A 20,607-nucleotide genomic window follows, 5' to 3' on the forward strand; every position below is an offset into this window, starting at 1 on the left:
TTTACATTAATAGTCATAAAAATTATTTTATTTAAAAGTTTAATTTACTTAGTAATAATGCAAACACATGAGAATAAAGTGGAGAAAATAGCCTAAAACCCTAAAAAGAGTTCATTTCAAAGCATTCAAACAGGGAAAAATGAAAAATGCAACAAAGCAAATATTAATATATAACATGTAGAAAGGCAGTTTTCCAATTAGCAATATTGGGGGAAAAAAGGTCAACACTAATTGCTATAGAAATAAAATTCATAGCTGGACAAGGTGGTGTAAAAGGAATGTGAATCGAAGGCCAGCTAAAGCTATGCAAGAGAGACTCTTCCCTTCTTATCTACTCAAAAGAGAAGAAATGAAATTAATAATTCAGAAGAATATAAATAACAATGAATCATATATATTTGTGGTATTTTATCCTCTGCTGATTTTCAAGAGATCTGAAATAAAATCTTAATAGTATACACACTGCTAATGGCAAATCCACAGAGCCATTCTCTGAGTAGATTAAAACCAAAAAACAAAAACTACATTGAAGAAATAAAGGAAACAAACAGAAATACTTTTTACCACTCTGGATAATGGTTTGTGATCTGGAGAATCTACCGTGAAGAGCAGTCATGTGTAGTGGGGTTTTCCCATCTTTACTCTGAAATAATGTAACAACAACAACAAAAAAAAGTTTAATTATTATGGTGTACCAAAATATGCATCCCTCAGTTGTACTTTAGATATCTTCTTATATAAATTTTATAAATATTACTCAAGAATCAAGTCTTCTGGAGGTAAACTAGCTTTTCAAAGTATTAACTGGCTTTTTATTTTTATGTATATCAAATGAGTATTAACTGTATATCAAACCAAAAATATACAAAATTCCCCACACTTACTATTTATACAAATTCTGTATGGTGTCGTAAAGTATAATCTTAACATTCCTATTATACAAGTAGAAAAAGTAAAACATAGGATATTAAATGATTCAACCACGGGCACCATAATTCCAAGTGGAATAGTCACAGTGTGCTTCCTAAGTTTAACATTCAAACTTTCACCTTGCACCGATGTTTTTGATTTTATGAAACCCCAAAACCTCCCATTTTTAGTCATTATAAGTCATTAAAAAAAAAACCACTGTCTTAATTTGTTTATAATTATTCGTAATCAATATTGTTAGCTATTTTCTTGAATTAAGATAATCAGACTGGCTGGCTGTGCATTTCTATAGTTCAGAAGAAATTCCAAATGCAAAAAACAATGACTGACTGATGTGCTATTTTCTTCCATTTAACATGATATCATTTAATCTATAAAATCTTATGGTAGTTAAACTATACAAAGGAAAGAAACTGCTTTGCGATCCTAATCCTTTAGCACTACCCAGTATGCCTTCTGTATATATACTACAACAAATATTCCAAGTTTGTATTAACCCTATAAAGCTTTTCATGCTATATGGGCATCAATAGTTATCAGGGTGTTTGAGTCTATAATTTTATATCACCTAAAATTCACAACATATCCCAGAATGGTGTTGAACTTGTGGTCCTCCCATCTCAGCCACCCAAATGATGGGTTCTAGGGATGTGCTACCATGCCCAGTTTGTTTCTTTAATTTTATGATTTTTTTTTAAATCTAGTAATCCTGAGGAATTTCTAATAATCTGGAAACATTGGAAAAAGGATGAGAAAGCATGTATGTATGCAGACTCCAGAACCACAGCAACATTAGTCAAAGAATTTGGACAAGTTGCTAACTTTCTTGAGCCTTTACTTCCTCAACCGAAAATGAGGAGAATATTATCTACACCTTATAGGTCTGTTGCACAGTCTAAAACTGCTTACATAGCATACCTATACTTGTTATTTTATTCCTTTAACTAGGAGGGAAAAAAGCACAAAGATATTTAACAAAAGCATTTTAGTTTTATGTTTTCAAAAGTGTTCACTATGTGGTAAATTCCAACTCAGTGTTGATATTTTACAGCCATTTTTTATAGACAAAAAGCAAAGTAAATAAAAATGTATAATGAAAACAGGATTCATAATACAGTGAAATATGAAAGATGTAACTTCAGCTAACATTTTCAAGTATTGTAAATATGTTTTAGGTATAATTTTGAAATAGTTCATATATACCAGTCATTTAATCCTCACAACCCTATGAGATAAACACTATTATTTTCAGGCCAGTGAGATGGCCTACTGGGAAAAACAGCTTGCTGCCAAGTCTGATTGTTAGAATTCTGCCCTCACTCCAGCAGCATAACTGCACATGCACAGTTCAGTAGTCATCAGTGTGCGCTGGTGATCACGTTCGTGCAACGTGGTCACACAATTTGTGCATGTGTGGTGCGGTTCCATAAGCCCCTCTGTGCCTTAAAGAGCCGTGACTCAGACCCTGCCCCCCCCCATCTTCCCTCTCTCTGCATGTGCTGCCCTCCCCAGGCTTGGTTCTCTTGTCTCCGCCCTCCCAATAAAGCTCTGAAACTAATACTGGGTTCTGTCCTGACAGTGACCTTTTTGCACTTCATTTCACTGTGAGTTCAGTTTGATCTCTGGATACACATGGTGGAAGTAGAGACCTAATCCTGCAAGTTGTCCTCTAACCTTCACATGCATGAATGCACACACACACACTTTAAGTATACAAACATAAAAAAAAAACTGGTGTAAAAATACACTATTATTTCTGTTTTATAAGTGAGGAAACATACAGCCTGAGATGAAAGAATTTCTCTTTGTCTTCTAGCCTGTAAGAAATGGGCTTGTGGGACTGGAGAGATGGCTCAGTGGTTAAGAGCACTGACTGCTCTTCCAGAGGTCATGAGTTCAATAAGTTCAATTTCCAGCACCCACATGGCAGCTTACATCTGCTTGTAACTACTAGATCTGACACCTTCACACAGACATGCATACAGGCAGAACACCAATGCACATAAAATAAAAATAAATTGTTAAAAAAAGGTCTCCAAAGCAAGTTCCAGGAAAGGCGCAAAGCCACACAGAGAAACCCTGTCTCGAAAAAGAAAAAACAACAACAAAAAAAAGGGAAATGTGCTTGTATAAGCCTACAGAAAACATTAATTAAAATATTTTTACTTTCTACATACTGATTATATAAGGTATTCTAAAATATTCAGAGGAAGAGATTAAGATTACCAGTTGAAAAATACACCTTGGGCGGTGGTGGCGCACCCCCGCTATAATCCCAGCACTCGGGAGGCAGAGGCAGACGGATCTTTGTGAGTGCAAGGCCAGCCTGGTCTACCAAGCGAGATCCAGGAAAGGCACAAAGCTACACAGAGAAACCCTGTCTCATCTCAGAAAGAAAAATACACCTTAACACCAGCAGGAGAGCATATTTATTTCTCTTTGAAATGGAGAAAAATAGATTGTTTTCAACCATCTAAAATCATACTAGAATGAAGCTAGGAGTTAATTTTTTTACATCTATTTTATGTATTATTTATTTTATGCATATATGTACATGTGTTAAAGTGTGGAGGCCAGAAGATAACTTGCAGAAGTTGGTTCTCTTCTCCAGGGATCTAATTCAGGTTGTGAGGCTTGGAAGCAAGTGCCCTGATCCGTTGAGCCTTCTTGGCAGCAAATAAACCAACATTCTGGGAGTTGTTATCAGAACACAGTAATAACAAAAGCCACAGATTTTATAGTAGTTTTACGCTTAAACTTTAGTGATATTATTTTTTTAGTTGAAAAATTTATTCCTTTTTTTTTTTAAATTGGTTTTTTGAGACAGGGTTTCTTCTCTGTGTAGCTTTGAGCCTTTCCTGGAACTCACTTGGTAGCCCAGGCTGGCCTCGAACTCACAGAGATCCACTTGCCTCTGCCTCCCGAGTGCTGGGATTAAAGGCGTGCCACCACCGCCCGGCTTCTTTTCTTTACTTTTTAAGACAGAGTCTCTCTACATAGTGCTGGCTGTCATGGAACTCACTCTGTAGACCAGGCTGGCCTTGAAATCACAGATCCGCCTGCCTCTGCCTCCGGAGTACCAGGATTAAAGGAGTGAGTCACCTTGCCCAGCAGGAAAATTATTATTATTTTTTCCTGGAGCTGAGGACCGAGCCCAGGGCCTTGCAAGCACTCCACCACTGAGCTAAATCCCCAACCCCTATTCTTTTTTTTTTTTTTTTTGGAAGAGGGGGGACGAACAGTTTCTCTGTGTAGCACTGGTAAACCAGGCTGACATCAAATCAGGGATCCACCTGCCTCTGCCTCCTGAGTGCTGGCATTAAAGTCCAGGTGAAAATTTATTCTTAAGGATGAACAGAGCATTTGGTCTTACACATAATTTCAGCACTCAAGAGGTTGAAGCAGGAAAAACACTGAGTCTGAGCATGCTGGAGTATGTAGTAAGAAAGGTATCTCAAAGACAGTCAGGCATATAAATAATCTCCGCACTTATGCTGTAAATGCAAGGCCAACCTCAGCATATAGCAAGTTAAAGGCCACTCTGGACTACATGAGAGTCAGTCTCCAGAAACAGGGAGGGAAACTGTTTTTGTTAGGGCTAATATAGCTTAGGATTCTGCCTTCATTCCAGCTACATGATGGATCTACTTCAGGCTTTTTCTGTCTCACGAGCATCCTGTCAGACACAAAAGCAGCCAGAGTGCCAAGCCAAGAAGTATGGATGGCTCCAGGACAGCAGGACAGCCCACCATCCCAGGACACCTGTCTACCTCAGAAGGCCCCCTTCCCTACCCGTCCCCCCCACAAGAGGCAACTGATGCCCATGAAGTCAGCTGGAAGCAGTTTTTCCAGGAGAAATGATGCCCCTATTCCTATTCACTTGCTTTTTTATAATAAGCAAAAAGTCTAGAATGTTAGGATTCTGCACTCACTCCAGCTACATGACTGCACATGAGCAGTTCAGGGTCATCAGTGTATGCTGGTGACTATGTACGCGCCTTAAAAGCTGGATGCAGACCCACCCTCTCTCTGCTCTGCTCCCCTTTCCCCCCACCCCACCATCTTTCTCTCTCTCTCTAGGCCTGGCTCTCTTCTCTCCCGTCCCCGCTTTCCCTCCTAATAAAGCTCTGAAAACTAACACTGGGTTCTGTCGTGACCGTGACCTTTCCACAAGGTAACCAGTGCCACCAGCAGCAGCATTTATCATCCTTTCAGAAGCACCATTCTCAAAACTTGGGAGAAAATGGTTTGTTTATTCAGTTTACATTTCCACAGCACTGTTTATCATTGATGGAAGTCAGGACAGGAACCTGGAGGCAAGAGCTGATGCTGAGGCCATGGAGGGAGGGTGCTACTTATGGGCTTGCTTCCCCTAGCTTGCTCAGCCTGCCCTCCTACAGAGCCCAGGACCACTGGCCCAGGCATGGCAACACCCACAGAGGGCTGGGCCCTCCCCCATCAATCACAAGTTAAGAAAATGCCTTACAGCAGCATCTTCTGGAGGCATTTTCTTTCTCTTTCTTTCTTTCTTTCTTTCTTTCTTTCTTTCTTTCTTTCTTTCTTTCTTTCTTTCTCTCTCTCTCTCTCTCTCTCTCTCTCTCTCTCTCTCTCTCTCTCTCTCTCTTTCTTCCCCGCCCCCTCTCTCTCGGTTTTCGAGACAGGGTTTCTCTGTGTAGTTTTGCATCTTTCCTGGAACTCGCTCTGTAGATCAGACTGGCCTTGAACTCAGAGATCCACCTGGCTCTGCCTCCCGAGTGCAGGGATTAAAGGCGTGCACCACCACTGCCTGGCCTAGAGGCATTTTCTCAAGTGAGGTTCCTTTCTTTCAGATAACTACAGGTTGTGTCAGGCTGACATAACATTAGTCAGCACAGGAAGAAGGAAAGGGGGGAGTGACAGAGGAAGTTATGGAATAACACAGCAAGTAGGAAAAGATATGTATGTATGCAACCAAAACAATCAATGTAGTCAGGCTCATATTAAGAAAAGTTATAAAAAGACGACCATAATTACGTTTTAAAGCCCATTCATTTAATTCTACTGCTCTTGTAAAGATCAAATGTTTAGAAAGTGAATTATTATAAATTTAAATTCAAATTCAATTTCTATATTTACAAGTTAAAGTTGGGAACAACAAAATAGAGAAAAGGGTAGAAAGAACAGCAGTAGCAGGGAGGAGTAAATGATCAGTAAAATAGTTTTCCTAACAGGCCAAATGTTAAGGACGTGGTCAATGAACAAATATAGAAAAACAAGTCATTGAGAGTTACTATTCTTGTTGGTTGAAAACCTAGAGCCACCAATAATCTTTGTACAATTTCACAGCAAGGTAGAACTTCACAAGTCAAAACATAAGAAACATACTTCAATGTAATTTAGTACTAATATAATTCAGACAACTGAATTTAAAGGGCTATTATATATTGTTAGGCAAGTTTTATGATATCTAGTGTAGGCTTCAAATCTGCTTAATCACTAAATTATACCCTTTGCCAACAAACAAAAATCACCCTGTGATGGATAAATACTGAATTTTATAGATTATTCAGGATATGGGTCTAGTTTTGAACATTTTATAAGTAAAACTTCTTAAGAGAAAAAAGTCTCAATTTAAATTTTGAAGGAAAAGATAAACAGAACTAATCATAGGTACTAGAGGCAACCACAAAGACACTGACATGAACCAAGGGACTCATCATCATCAAGCTGCATGAAATATTTAAATGCCAGTATAGAAATTAATATCTTTAAAATCTAATCTTATCCTTTAAATATAGCAGCACATAACTGAAATGTTTATAATAACTAATGGCATAAGCCTTCAATATTTCCATGAAACACATAAGGTGATACAAATAATTAATTTTAGATGTTTTATCATAAACACTTAAAAAAAAAACTAGATCCACAGAGAAACTCTGTCTTGAAAAACAAAACAAAACAAAACGATTTGATTTTTGCCTCTGAGGTCCATTAAGATAAACTGAAAGATTTTATTTTTAGGGGGGAAAAACAATTCTCCTTACAACACAAATTCTGTTATTTTTCTAGGCTGGGTAAGAATTCAAGTTAAAATGATCACTTGGGTTTGGTAGTGAACACCTTTAAACTCAGCACTCCCAAGGAAGAGGCAGGACTGTCTGAAGAGTCCAGGCCAGCCTGGTCTACATAGTCAGTTTTAGGTCAGCCAGGTGATACACTGAGACCTTGTTTCAAACAAAACAGTGAAAACCTGAAAACTGTGAAATACACTTTAACTAAACTATTAAAAAATGTTACTAAGTGACTTGAGGATTGAAAGCATACATATATAAATGCATACATATACATATATACATGTATGTTTTGTTTTTTTGTTGTTCTGTTTTTTCAAGACAGGGTTTCCCTGTGTAGCTTTGGTGCCTGTCCTGGATCTTGTTCTGTAGACCAGGTTAACCTTGAACTCACAGAAATCCGCCTGGCTCTGTCTCAGGAGTGCTGGGATAAAAGGCATGCGCCACCACTGCCGGCATATGTTTTGTTTTTAATTGAGATAGGGTGGACTCAAAATCACCATCCTCCTGCCTTAGCTCCCAAGTGTTAGGATTACAGTGTCTGCCATTATGCTTATCTTTAAATGTATACACTGTGTACCTGTTTGTGTGTGCAAATTTGTGGGAATGTTCATGCACATGGAGGCCAAAGAACAACACTGGGCTGTGCCTCAGGAGCCACCCACTTTGTTTTTTAAGAGAAGGTTTATCATTGGGCTAGAGTCCTCAGGCCTGCTAGGCAAACCACTTTACTGAGTATTTCCATAACCTTTAAAGGTAAATTCTTTAAAAAGATAGTTTAGGGGCTGGAGAGGTGGCTCAGCATTTAAGAGCACCTGTGATCCCAGTTTGACTCCCAGCCTCCATATGGTGACTCACAATTGTAATTCCAGTTCCAGGGGATCTGACTCCCACTTCTGGCCTCCATAGGCACCAGGAATATATGTAAGCAAAATATCCATACATATAAAATAGTAAGATAACTTAAAAATTTAAAATAATTTTAAAAAGACAGTTTAGCTCAAAGCATAATAGAGGCTCTTAATAATACTTTCTGGTCTTCCTTCCCTGAGTATGAATTAAATAAATTTGTCCCTTAGCTGAGAGAGAAAAGAATGAACTAACTCCCACTAGACTTAATGCTGCTTCACTTCTCTTGTGTAGGTTAGTGTTCTCAATTAAGAAAGGCAGTGCTCATCTACTGTCACGTTCAAAAGGAGCAGAAATTCTGTATAAACAGTATTTGTAAGCTTACATAATTCTACTAATCCTACATGATTCAAATTTGATTGATTGTAGCTTTCTTGGTAACACATATTTCTAAAATGCCTACTCCTGAAAGCAATTATGAACAAGAAGCCAAAAGACCATTCTTTACGTGTAACTACAGATAATATTTCTATCCTAACACCATGAAAAATTTTGTAACAGAAATTTCAGAAAAGAAGACAATTTCAAAACAGTATTAGAGCATGAATATCCATATACATATGTGGATTCTACCACCAACATTTCACTCCATGTTTTTCATCACATTATCGATACAATTATTTGATGCTTTAGAGTTAGTCACAGGTGTCATCACTACGTGACAATCGGGGTGCATCATTCATTATTTAACACCTACTGTCTCCTTTCTAACACAAAGTTTACATATAACGAAGTAAGTGCACTAGTCTTAAGAACTCCGGTGAGTTTCCACAAGTGCTCATCTACATTACATAAGGCCTGCCAAGCACAAGCAGCACCATTACCCTGTAAGGTCTCCTCATGCCCCTTGCCTAGGTGATCCTTCTTTCCCATGGGCAACAATTGATCTTTTATTTGCCCCCTGACTATAAATTCTGGAACTCCAAATAAACAGAATTCCATTTGTTCTAGAATCTTGCATAGATGGAAAATGTACTAAATTCTTTCCCTGATCCAGGACAATATTTTAGAGATTTATCCATGCTCTTTTTTTTTTTTTTTTGAGGGGTGGTGGGTGGTTGGCACTGTGTAGTTCTGCTGGTCTCAACTCAGGGATCTGCCTGCCTTTGCCTCCAGAGAGCTGGATTAAAGGCATGCACCACCACACCTGGCCTTTCCCATGTCTTTAAGCTCACCAGGAGCTCTTTTAAATTCTGGATGGTCTGTGTTATGAATATTGTTTTAGACAGTTAACTAAGTACAGAAAGCATGGGTTCTAATTTTGTTTCATACCTTCATATTGACATCAGCCCCATTGCTAACCAGAAGTTCTAAACACAGTGCTCCGTGTGTTGATGCAGCAGCAAAGTGCAAAGGAGTGAATCCTTTTTCATTCTTCTGATTCACATTAGCACCACAGTCTATGAGCTCATTCACAACAACATCTTGTCCATTATAACAGGCCACATGAAGAGGTGTGTTTCCATAGACATTTGGTTCATTCATCTATAGGAGAAAAAATATGAATGTTAAGTAATTCTTCTATTACTACTGTAAGCTATTTTAAATTATCAGTTATGGAAAAAGGGATAAATAAAAGATAAGATTTATAATGTTAAGGTTGTCTTACAATAATAAACATAACAAGCAATTTAGTGTTAAATAGGTTACGTACATTTAGAGAATGTACTTCACACACATAATGTTAAATTCCTTCACAAGAGTTATTTTAAGAAAATAAAAACAATATATTTTCAAAAGTCTTTGAGCTAAGGGAGAATTTATTACAAATGGTGAGCAGAAACAAGGATACTTCATTCATCTGTTTCAGATCTTTTAAGGCCATTATGCTAATTGGTTGAAACAGCTACAGGCATTGGTGAACAAAAATGAAACTTTTAGCTATCCTGTACTTTTCAGGGTCCCACTCAACAATATGTTTGGGTGTTTTGCAACTTCTTCAAATTCCCACATTTTCAATGTCTTCCTTCCTCGTTTTTCAGTAGTGTTTCTCACAGTCCTCAAACAGTCAGTGCACCTCTACAATCCTAGCATGTCTTGTCTAACTAGCACCACATACTTTCTGACAGCTTTAACGTCTCCCTCTCTTTGCACTCTTTCTCCTTGCTCACTGCTTTCAAGAATCAGTAGGTTTGATCCACATGCCCCCACAATAAGAGTGAATAACATTAGGAGGGTAGGGATGGTGGCATATATCTATAACCCAAGCCCTTGGAAGCTGAGACTGGAGGATTCCAAATTTGAGGCCAACACAATGAGCTGTCCCCCAAACCAAAAGAGTAAATACAATAAAAAGAGGGACTAAAGGACAAGTATCTAAAGAATGTCATATAAAAGCTACATGTATTCTTATTCAGGGATCAAATATATACCAAGTAAGCAGGATTTTTCCCTAATCAAAATGAATGGCTGGGCAGTGGTGGCACACACCTTTAATCCCAGCACTTGGGAAGCAGAGCCAGGCGGATCTCTGTGAGTTCCAGGCCAGCCTGGGCAACCAAGTGAGTTCCAGGAAAGGGGCAAAGCTACACAGAGAAATCCTGTCTTGAAACACCAAAGGAGTTATAGTTCTTCATTTTGGGCTGGAGAGATGGCTCAGAGGTTAAGAGCACTGACTGCTCTTCCAAAGGTCCTGAGTTCAATTCCCAGCAACCGCATGGTGGCTCACAACCATCTGTAGTGAGATCTGGTGCCCTCTTTTGGCCTGCAGACATACAGGCAGACAGAACACTGTATACATTAATAAATAAATAAATCTTTGGGGCTGGAGAGATGGCTCAGAGGTTAAGAGCACTGGCTATTCTTCTAGAGGGCCTGAGTTCAATTCCCAGCAACCACAAGGTGACTTACAACCATCTATAATGAGATCTGGTGCCCTCTTCTGGCATGCAGGCAGAAAACTATATACATAATAAATAAACCTTTTAAAAAAATGAATGGTATTACTATATAGTGTTATAGTACTCATATGTACATTTGGTTAAGTATTTTGTCTTCCTCCCTTGCTTTTGTCAGTATCCCATAATGATAATGTGATCTGCTACAGTCATTCAAAGTTAGACTTACTACTCAGAAAACCGACAATAACACTACTACCTAGTCAAAGTGTGTCTGATCTGCTGGTTCCCAGAGAACTGGAAGGAACAGAACTACAGGACCTGAAACGTGACGGAAAAGAAAAACTTTGGGCAAATCACTCATCTTTGGAATTGGCTTTAACTCTTTATATATTTTGACTAATTACCTATTATATTGGTTAGTGTTATGTGTCATCTGTGAGGAGGGAACCTCAATTGAGAAAACTGTCTCCATAAGAGCAGGCTGTAGACAAACCTATAGGGCAATTTCTTAATTAATGATTGATGTGGAGGGCCCAGCCCATTGTGGGTGGTGCCATTCCTGGGCTGGTAGTCCTGGGTGATATAGAAAGAGAGTTTAGCAAACTAAAAGAAGCAAGTCAGTAAGCAGTAATCCTCCATGGCCTCTGAAGCAGCTCCTGCCTCTAGACTGAGTTATATGGAAGCATAAGCCAAATAAACCCTCTCCTCCCCAAGTTGCTTTTGGTCATGGTGTTTCAGCACAGCAATAGTAACCCAACTAAGACATATATATTGATCATATCAGGATACTAGCTAATTAAAGGTGTGAAAAGATTTGGTAAAAAGACAAAGATATTACTGCTATCTTTCAAACCTAAGTTCTGACAATACAGTAAAAACATAGAACAACACATTAATTTGTACTGCTTAATCTATATACCTACATCAACTCCAAGATCTAGAAGGTACTTGACTACACTGATCATTCCACTAGAGGCTGCTGCATGAAGAGGTGTATAAGACTTCTTATCCTTGCACGTCACTTCAGCTCCATGAGACACAAGTAATTTCACTACTTCGATATGACCTGAAGATACATTTATAAAAATAAGCAAACAAATCCAAACAGATCAGCACACAGAAATTATTAAATATACCCTGAATACATTTTAAGAAGTGTAAAACAGGCCAGGTGGTGGTGGTGCACGCCTTTAATCCCAGCACAGAGGCAGGTGGATCTCTGAGTTTGAGGCCAGCCTGGTCTACAGAGTGAGTTCCAGGGCAGACTCCAAAGCTACACAGAGAAACGCTGTCACGAAACAACAACCAAATCCGCCACCCCCAAAGAAACGTAAAACAACACATTACGTTTATGATGCATGACAACTAATAATTCATGAGGATTGAAAAAAATCTAAGAATTCAGAATAATTTTGACAAATCTTGGTAGCAAGAACAAATAAAAATAATACTATTTACTATTTTATCTAGTGTCAACCTTGACTAGATCTTGTTCCTCTCCCAAAGGTCATTTAACATCTCTTCTTTCTCTTTTATTTTGTGATGTTTTCCATCATGTCATCACATGACATAGGTGGAAGAAGGACATTTACCAGATGATAGAACCTTCATCTTGGACTTCCACAGCTCCAAAACTTAAAGGAAATTAAATTCTGCTCAGTATAAATAAGCCAATCATGGGTATTCTGTTATAGTAACAAAGGTAGATCAAGAATGTACTGCTAACTCCAAAGCACAGAAGACCTTTTAAATCATAATCAACTGTATCAAGGACATCTGATCCATGCTAGGACCAGACTAAGATTCACACACTTAACTATTTTAGAAGCTCAACTTTAAGCAAGCCACAAAATTATTCTGGCTTTTATTTCATGAAAATAACTATTAAGTTAAACCTAATTTCTTCAAAGTGAAAGGCTCACTATACTCTGTGGTGGTATTGTGTTCCCCCAAATAGTGTGTGTTCCCCAAAATAAACATATCTGGGGTCAGAGAACAGACAGCCACTAGAACAAAGCCACAAATGGTGGCTAGAAAATGGGAAGAGTAAGCTATAGCAGAAGTTGGGCGGTGGTGGTGCACACCTTTAATCCCAGGGAGTGACGCAGAAAGTACAAAGATATATAAGGCGTGAAAACCAGGCACCAGAGTTAGTAAAGCATGTAGTTAGTTAAGCATTTGGTTGGTTAAGCGTTCAGGCCTTGGAGTAACACAGTTCAACTGAGATTCATGTGGAGGAGGACTCAGAAGCTTCCAGCCTGAGGAAACAGGATCACCTGAGGAACTAGCAGGGTGAGGTAGCCATGGCTTGTTCTGCTTCTCTGATCTTCCAGCATTCACCCCAATAACTGGCCTCAGGTTTGTTTTTATTAACAAGTACCTTTAAGATTCATACTACAATACTCCATTGACTATGCCAACCTTTTTAACACAGAATGTGTTGTTTTAAATTGCATACACAGTTTTAAATTGTCTCAATGAATAACCAACAATAGAATATTCAAGAAAGAATTCAAAACTTAAGGATGTAAAACTCCACATAGTGTGACAGACTTTAGGATGAAGCAGAACTCCTTCTGGCTATTTTACCTTTAACACAAGAAAAAATTTCCTTATGTTAAGAAGAGGCCCATTATTTTTGGTTGTCATATCACATTTTTAGGTTTTGGCTATCAAAATAGGGTATATGACCAAAATGGTACCTTTAGGGTGTAACTCTACACTTATAATCACAGTGCTGGGAAGGTAGAAACAGAAACTCTCTGGAGCTTTCTGGCCAGCCAGTCTAATATAACCCTAGGTCCCAGTCAGAGGCCCTGAGTCAGAAAAGGCGGCAGATAGCTCCTGAGGAACGACTCTGGAAGTTGACCTAACACACCTGTACATGTACTAACACACACACACACACACACACACACACACACACACACACACACACACACAGTGCTTAGCTCATAATGGGTTAAGTTTTTTTGCAGTGATGAAGATTGAACCCAAGGCCTTGTGCATGCAAGGCAAAACACAGTATCACTTCGGCTATACCTCCAGTTTAATAAGATGCTTCTCAATGCATCTTTATAACTTATACTTTAAAAACCCAATAAAAAGAATGGATATGAGAATGAGCTTTTAGTAAACACCCATCTTAAGTTAAATACCCCAGGCAACCATCTGAGATGTCTCTTGCTTCATCAGTTTTATAAATTAGGTCCAGTGTACTGTTGTAGTAAACTACTTCTACTTGTTCTGTCTGGGCAGCAACCTCACATATTGTATAACTTATTGTTATACTTAAAAAAAAGTTGCATAAATGTCAAACCCAAAATGCATTTATATTGTCAAAAGTAAATTTAAAAAGTACATACCCATATATGCTGCCCAATGGATGGCACGTCTATCTTTCTTGTCAAAAGCATTAATATTGGCACCTCTGGACAGGAGTAGTTTGACCATCTGGAATAAAAGTAATCAGTTTCAAAAGTAGAATTGTTTATAAATATGCCTTGTGAATATTTAACTTGATTTCTCTAGCACCGGATCACTGCAGTTGTAGAAAGGAGACATTTAATATACTATGACAACACAGGAGGGAGTTCACTGTGTTACTAAAGTCAGGCTGCAGCCTCTTTTAAGAGGCCACTTTGCAACTCAGTATTTTATGAACATCTAAGTAAGTACAAACCTTGCAAGTCTCAAGATGGACTACTTAAATAGAAGTTGCATTGCTATTATAGCCTAAAGTGTTATTAGAATGTAAAGAACTGTCTTGTACCAGTAATGTCTGAAATTCAATTTTTTCCCTCATGGTAGATCTACTATGTTTAAATCAAATTATTACAGTCTATTTTCAAATTTTATATTTTAAAGCCTGTATTTCAAATTCAATATTTACAAAGTCTATTATCTCATAGTGAATCAATAATACTAGAATACTTATGATTTGTGTTCTTTTCTTTGCACAGCAGGACTAGGACTTGGGTACATTAGAGTGCAACTGGTTTCAGCTGCTTAGAAGAGGCTGAGGTAGGAGGGCAGCCTGGAGTTCAGGAGTTTGGAACATCATAATAGTTCATTTTAAATTAAGAAAGGAAAGTGAAGAGATGGCGGGGAGGGGGAGAAGGGGAGGTTCGACAAAGTTTCCTCCAATTCTGGTTCAATTAGGCTTACCAATGCTTGATGAAAATACCTATTTGTGTGTGTGTAGACCAGAGATTGATATTGGGTGTTTTCCTCCATCATGCCCCACCTTATTATTATTATTTATTTGGTTTTGTTTGTTTCTTTGTTTTTTGTTTTTGTTTTTTGAGACAAGGTTTCTCTGTTGTAGCCTTGGCTGTCCTGGAAGTCACTTGCCTCTGTTTCCCTAAGTGCTGGGATTAAAGACATGTGCCACCTTGCCCAGCACTCCAAGATTTTTTTTTTTTTTTTTTTTTTTTTTTTGAGACAGGGTCTCTCACCTGGAGTTTACCAGTTTGGATAGGCAGGCTGACCAACAAGTTGCAGAGATCTGACTGGGTTATAGGTGTGCACCACCACACCTACTCTTTATGTGGGTGCTAGGGATATGAACTCAGGTCCTCCCTCATGCTTGCATAGAAAGTACTTATGGCCTGAGTCATCTTCCAAGCCCTGTAGTGACTAATTTTCTTTTTTTAAAAAGATTTATTTATTTATTATGTATATAGTGTTCTGCCTACATGTATGCATGCACACCAGAAGGGGCAGAAGGTCTCATTATAGATGGTTATGAGCCACCATGTGGTTGCTGGAAATTGAACTCAGTACCTCTGGAAGAACAGCCAGTGCTCTTAACCTCTGAGCCATCTGTCCAGCCTGACTAATTTTCTTAACCTGTTTTCTTTTGCTGGTTCTTTTACTAAGGAATTATCTCAATACAAACTAGAAGAAAGCATCGATTCTAAACACTGCCTTTCTTTGCTATTATCCTTCCTTTTGAAAGAACAGTGAAATTGCTATCTTCCTGTACTTTCTAGACAATGACAGAATACATCTCTTGTTATCCTCGAGCTGACAATGCTGTCATTCTAGGACATTGTGAAATTCTAGTGTATGTGTACTAAGTACTAAGTAAGTTTTTAAATTTGAGAACACATATCACTGAAAAAGAAAAAAGCTGGGAAATTCTGTTTGCTTTTCCTATGAACTAAGTGAATTAAAAGAAGACAAATTCATTAATACCCGAAGGCTGGAAGATAGACAATCAGTTTCTAGTTGAATGCACCTACCTCGCCATGCCCACTGAAAGCTGCATGATGTAATGCAGTTCTCCCTGCTCGATCCGATACATTCACATTACTCAGAAGAGGTACCAAAGACTCAGCGCACTTTACAGCTTTATTCGCAGCAGCTATATGTAAAGGGGTCTGCCAATTTTTGTCTCGAGCATTAACATCGGCAGAATGCTTCAAAAGTATTTGAACTGCTTCCTAAAATATAAACAAGAGGAGTGAATACTTTTAGAAATTATGAAGATGTAGACATATGGAGAAAATAAAAGTTTTGAAGGAGCTCAGAATAAGTATGGGAATTTAAGAAAGATTTTGAATTTAAAGATAGTACTTAGAGCCATAAAAAGATATATCTTGTTAAAATATTCTCTTTTCTCACTAAAAGCACAGCACTCTATTAAATGTACAAGAAAAAAGAAAACAAAGAAATGCATGTTTTTCATTAAGTGTTCATGTCTTGTCTCTTATTAGCAAAATACATTAGCATATACATAGCATAGCTTTAATAAGATTTATTATTTAATATTAAATATACAGAAACTTAAAAAGACATTTCTCATCTCACAAAGAATTATGCAATTATATTTTACAAAGTTAAAAAAAATCACTAGGTCTGGCTCACTAAATTAGTACATAAAAGGTCTTTTATTGCAGTGCTATTTAACATGAATGTTACTACTGAAGTAACTGAAGCATTACTGTACCGAGAAATTCATCTCCTTAGAAGCATATCGGAGTCTTACACTATCACTTTTATAAAGTAGATGTATGCAGGATTCCAGGAATTTAGCATGTCATTGGCATTAAGCAATATAATCATAATTAAAACAGCAAAACTGTCTTCTTACAGTGATAATCCTATTTTTAGTAGGTAAGTACAAAACCACATATGAAAATGAAAAGCAACAAAACTAGAACAGAATCTCAATACTATGACTTTTTAAAATAATTAAAACTTTATTTTTAAGAACTTGCAAATAAAAAACATCACACAAAAAAGTCAGCCAGATTCCAAATTGCATGAATTTCTATGGTTAGAAGAGTCATTCTGAAGCTGTGGAACTTCACAATAGATCTTACTTTCAATATCAATTATTATTTTATGCATTTAATTTACCACAACCTCCACCATCCATGACAGCTAAACTAGAAAAACAATGAGCTTTATATTCTTTCATAGCTTGTGTCCTATACCTACTTTCCACCCTTCTGTATCACCTAACATTTACCCTTTCTTGTTCTCATTCTTATGTTTTACTGTACACACATATTTGTTTGCTTATATACATTATATATAAATATATAAATTATAGACTAGAGTCCACATGAGGGAAAACATGCAGTATTTTCCTTTCTGAAACTGTTTGACCTCAATTAATATTATATATTGTAAGTTCATCAGTTTTTCTGCAAATTGTGATTTTATTTTTCTTTAGAGTTGAATAATATTCTATTTGTATGAGATTTTAATTATCCACCCATCTCTTGATGAATAACTAGGTTCCTTTCATTTCCTTGCTATAGTGAATAAAACAACAATAAACATGGGAGTGCAAATATCTCTGCGGATGGCAAGAAATAATAAGATTAGGAAATAAATTAAAGAAATGAACATTAAAATAACAAAACACAAAATTGATCAGAATTGGTTCTTAGATCAAAAGAGTGTCATCATAACAGACTCTAGCAAAATACAGAACATTACTAGGGCCATTATGAAAAATTATACTTTAAAAAGCTACATAACTCAGAAAAAATAGATTTTCTAAATGTATATCACCTAAAAAAATTAAACTTAGAAGATATAAATAATGCAAACACTCATTACAAGTAATGGGATTGAAGTCATAGTCAAAGTCCTCCCATCAAAGAAAAGTCCAGAAAGCAGATTCACTGCTGAATTCTATCAAACTTTCAAGAAAGATCTCTTACCAATTCTTAACTTTTCCCACAAAACAGAAGATGAAGGAGCACTACCAAATTTATTCTATGAAGTGAGTATTATTCTGATGCCCAAACCAGGTAAAGACACAAGAACAACAATAAGAAAACTACTGAGCAGTTTCCTTAACATAGATGCAAAAATTCTCAGAAAAATAACTTGGCAAACAGAATTCAGGAACATATTATATTAAGGAGATTATTTATTATGATCAAGTGGGCTTCATCCCAGAAAGGCAATGTTGGTTCACATACATAAATTAATAAATGTAATACACCATAGAAATGAATTTAAGGACAGAAATGACATAATCATTTTGACTGATTTTAAGTAGATATTTGACAAAATACATTATCCTTCATGATAAAGTTTTGGAGATATTAGGAATACATGGAATATACTTCAAAATAATAGAGTTTATACAACCAACCTATAACATACATTATATTAAATGGAGACAAACTGAGAGCATTTCCTCTAAAATCAGGAATAAGACATAAGAATGTCCAATCTCCCCTCTCTTATTTGATACAGTACTCAAAGTCTTAGTTATAGCTAAAGAAAGACACAGAAGATGGATAAAAATAAGAAAGGAAGAAGTCAAATTATTTTTATTTGTAGATGGCATGATCCTTGACTTAAAAGGTACTATATAGTTTACTAGAAATCTCTGTGATCTAATAAACACAATAAAACAGCCAACATAAAAAAAAATACCCCAGTGGCCTTCATATTTTCCAACAATGTACTCTCAGAGAAATAAATTATAAAAATATTCCATTCAAAATAACTCAAAAACATCTGAAGTATTTAGGAATATAACCTAGTCAAAAAATAAAAAGACCTCCAAACAACAAAATCTTCAAGACACTGAAAAAGGAAATCACAGAAGGTACTAGATGATGGAAAGACCTTCCATACTCTTGGACTGGCAGAATTAATATTGTGGAAATTGCTGTATTATCAAAAATATACAGATTTACTGTAATTATCGAAAATCTGATATATCCACAGATCACATAAACAAATCAATAAGTATACTGTCACACCAAATATATTTAGAAAAAAACAATTAAAGAATCATATGGAACCACAAAAGAGCACAAATAGCCAAAGTAATCCTAAGGAGTAAGAACACTGCTGGATTATGACAATACCTGCTCCCAAACCATATCATCAGTATAGTGATAAAAAACAGTCTAGTATTGGCATAAAATCAGGAAGGAGGTCCAACAGAAAGGAGGACCCAGAAATAAAAGACAAAGCTATGCCAATTTAATTTTGACAATGGAGACAAAAAGCACGTATTTGAAAAAAAGATACCCTATTCAACAAATGGTGCTCTCAAAATTGGATATCTTATCTGCTGTAGAATGAAATCAAATTAATTTTTCACCTTGTAAAAAAAAAATCAACTCAAAATTGGATCAAATCCCTTAATTTAAAACCTGAAACACTGAAATAAAAGAAAACAGATAAAACTCTTCAAGATACTTCAAGAACTTTCTGAATAAACACCATCAATACAGGAACTAGCCTTAAGTATCAACAGATGAGACTATATGAAAATTTAACTATTAGCAACAGAAACTATCAACAGAGGAAACAGTGAAAAAGAGAGAAAATCTTTTCAGCTACACTTTACACAAGGGGCTAATATCCAGAATTAACAAAGAACTGAATAAATTAAATACTAAGGAAATAAAACTGCCAATCAACAAATGGGCAAGTAAACTGAGCAGTTTTCAAACAGAGAGATACAGATGTATGGTGATATTTTATTTGTGCTCAAATAAATAAAGCTTGCATGAAGATCAGAGGAAAAAACCAGCCACTATATTAAACATAGAGCCCAGGTAGAGATAGCACATGCCTTTAATCCTAGCATTTGGGAGGCAGAGATTTATCCAGATCTCTGTGTTCAAGGCCACACTGGGCACAGAGCTAAGCGTGGTGACACATGCCTTTAATCCCAGCACTAGTTAACTACAGAGGTCTGGGGGTCTGTACAGACAGGAAGTGATAGAGCTGGGTGGAAAGAAGAAGCTGAGCAGAGAGAGGAAGTAAGATGGTAGGGCACAGAAAGGGTTTATAGTTGTGAGTATATAGGAAGTAGCTCTCTTTTTATGCTGAGGATTTTCTAGGGTTAAGAATGTGGCTGGCTTCTTTCTCCTTCTCTGATCTCTCAGTTTTTACTCCAATATCCAATATCTGGCTCTGGTTTGTTTATATATATGGTTATATATATACATATATATAACCATATATATGGTTTTATATATATATATACACATATATATGATCTTTATTGACAGATAATTCACATAGTATACAATTTTCCTGTTTGCACAATTTGATATACTTTAGTCCAGCATCCTCATAGGCCCATGAAACCATCACAACTTCCTTTAGAACATCGCTGTCTTCAATTTCTTTCTTTCCTTTTTTTTTTGAATGCTGAAATGCCGTTTATTGAAGGAGGGAGGTCTTAAATACAGGCTTACAGCACAATGGGAACCCAGGAGGGCAGAAGTTCGCTTCTGATGTTTTACAATCTTGTATCTAAGCTGTTTATGCCTAATATGCTGGATACACAGACAAGGAGCTTCCCTTAAAAATTCAGGAGGGTGGAATCTCGCAGAGAATTAGCATAGGAAGGATATCAAAGTCAAGGTCAGCAAGCA

The 20,607-nt window shown here is 36.9% G+C and overlaps 1 protein-coding gene across 3 annotated transcripts in view; it reads right to left on the reverse strand.

Moving 5' to 3' along the window:
- Positions 1–20,607, reverse strand: part of Ankrd28 (ankyrin repeat domain 28) — a 153,333-nt gene that overhangs the window by 36,478 nt on the left and 96,248 nt on the right. For all 3 annotated transcript variants that reach the window (XM_036176708.1, XM_036176710.1, XM_036176707.1), the window contains 5 exons: positions 15,979–16,179; positions 14,098–14,185; positions 11,656–11,798; positions 9,165–9,377; positions 565–643 (listed from right to left, as the gene is read on the reverse strand). In XM_036176708.1, the coding sequence (XP_036032601.1) occupies positions 565–643; positions 9,165–9,377; positions 11,656–11,798; positions 14,098–14,185; positions 15,979–16,179 (724 nt within the window). The remainder of the gene's footprint in view (positions 1–564; positions 644–9,164; positions 9,378–11,655; positions 11,799–14,097; positions 14,186–15,978; positions 16,180–20,607) is intronic.

Source organism: Onychomys torridus, unplaced genomic scaffold (assembly GCF_903995425.1).
Source record: "Onychomys torridus unplaced genomic scaffold, mOncTor1.1, whole genome shotgun sequence".
In the NCBI taxonomy this organism is placed as follows: domain Eukaryota; kingdom Metazoa; phylum Chordata; class Mammalia; order Rodentia; family Cricetidae; genus Onychomys; species Onychomys torridus.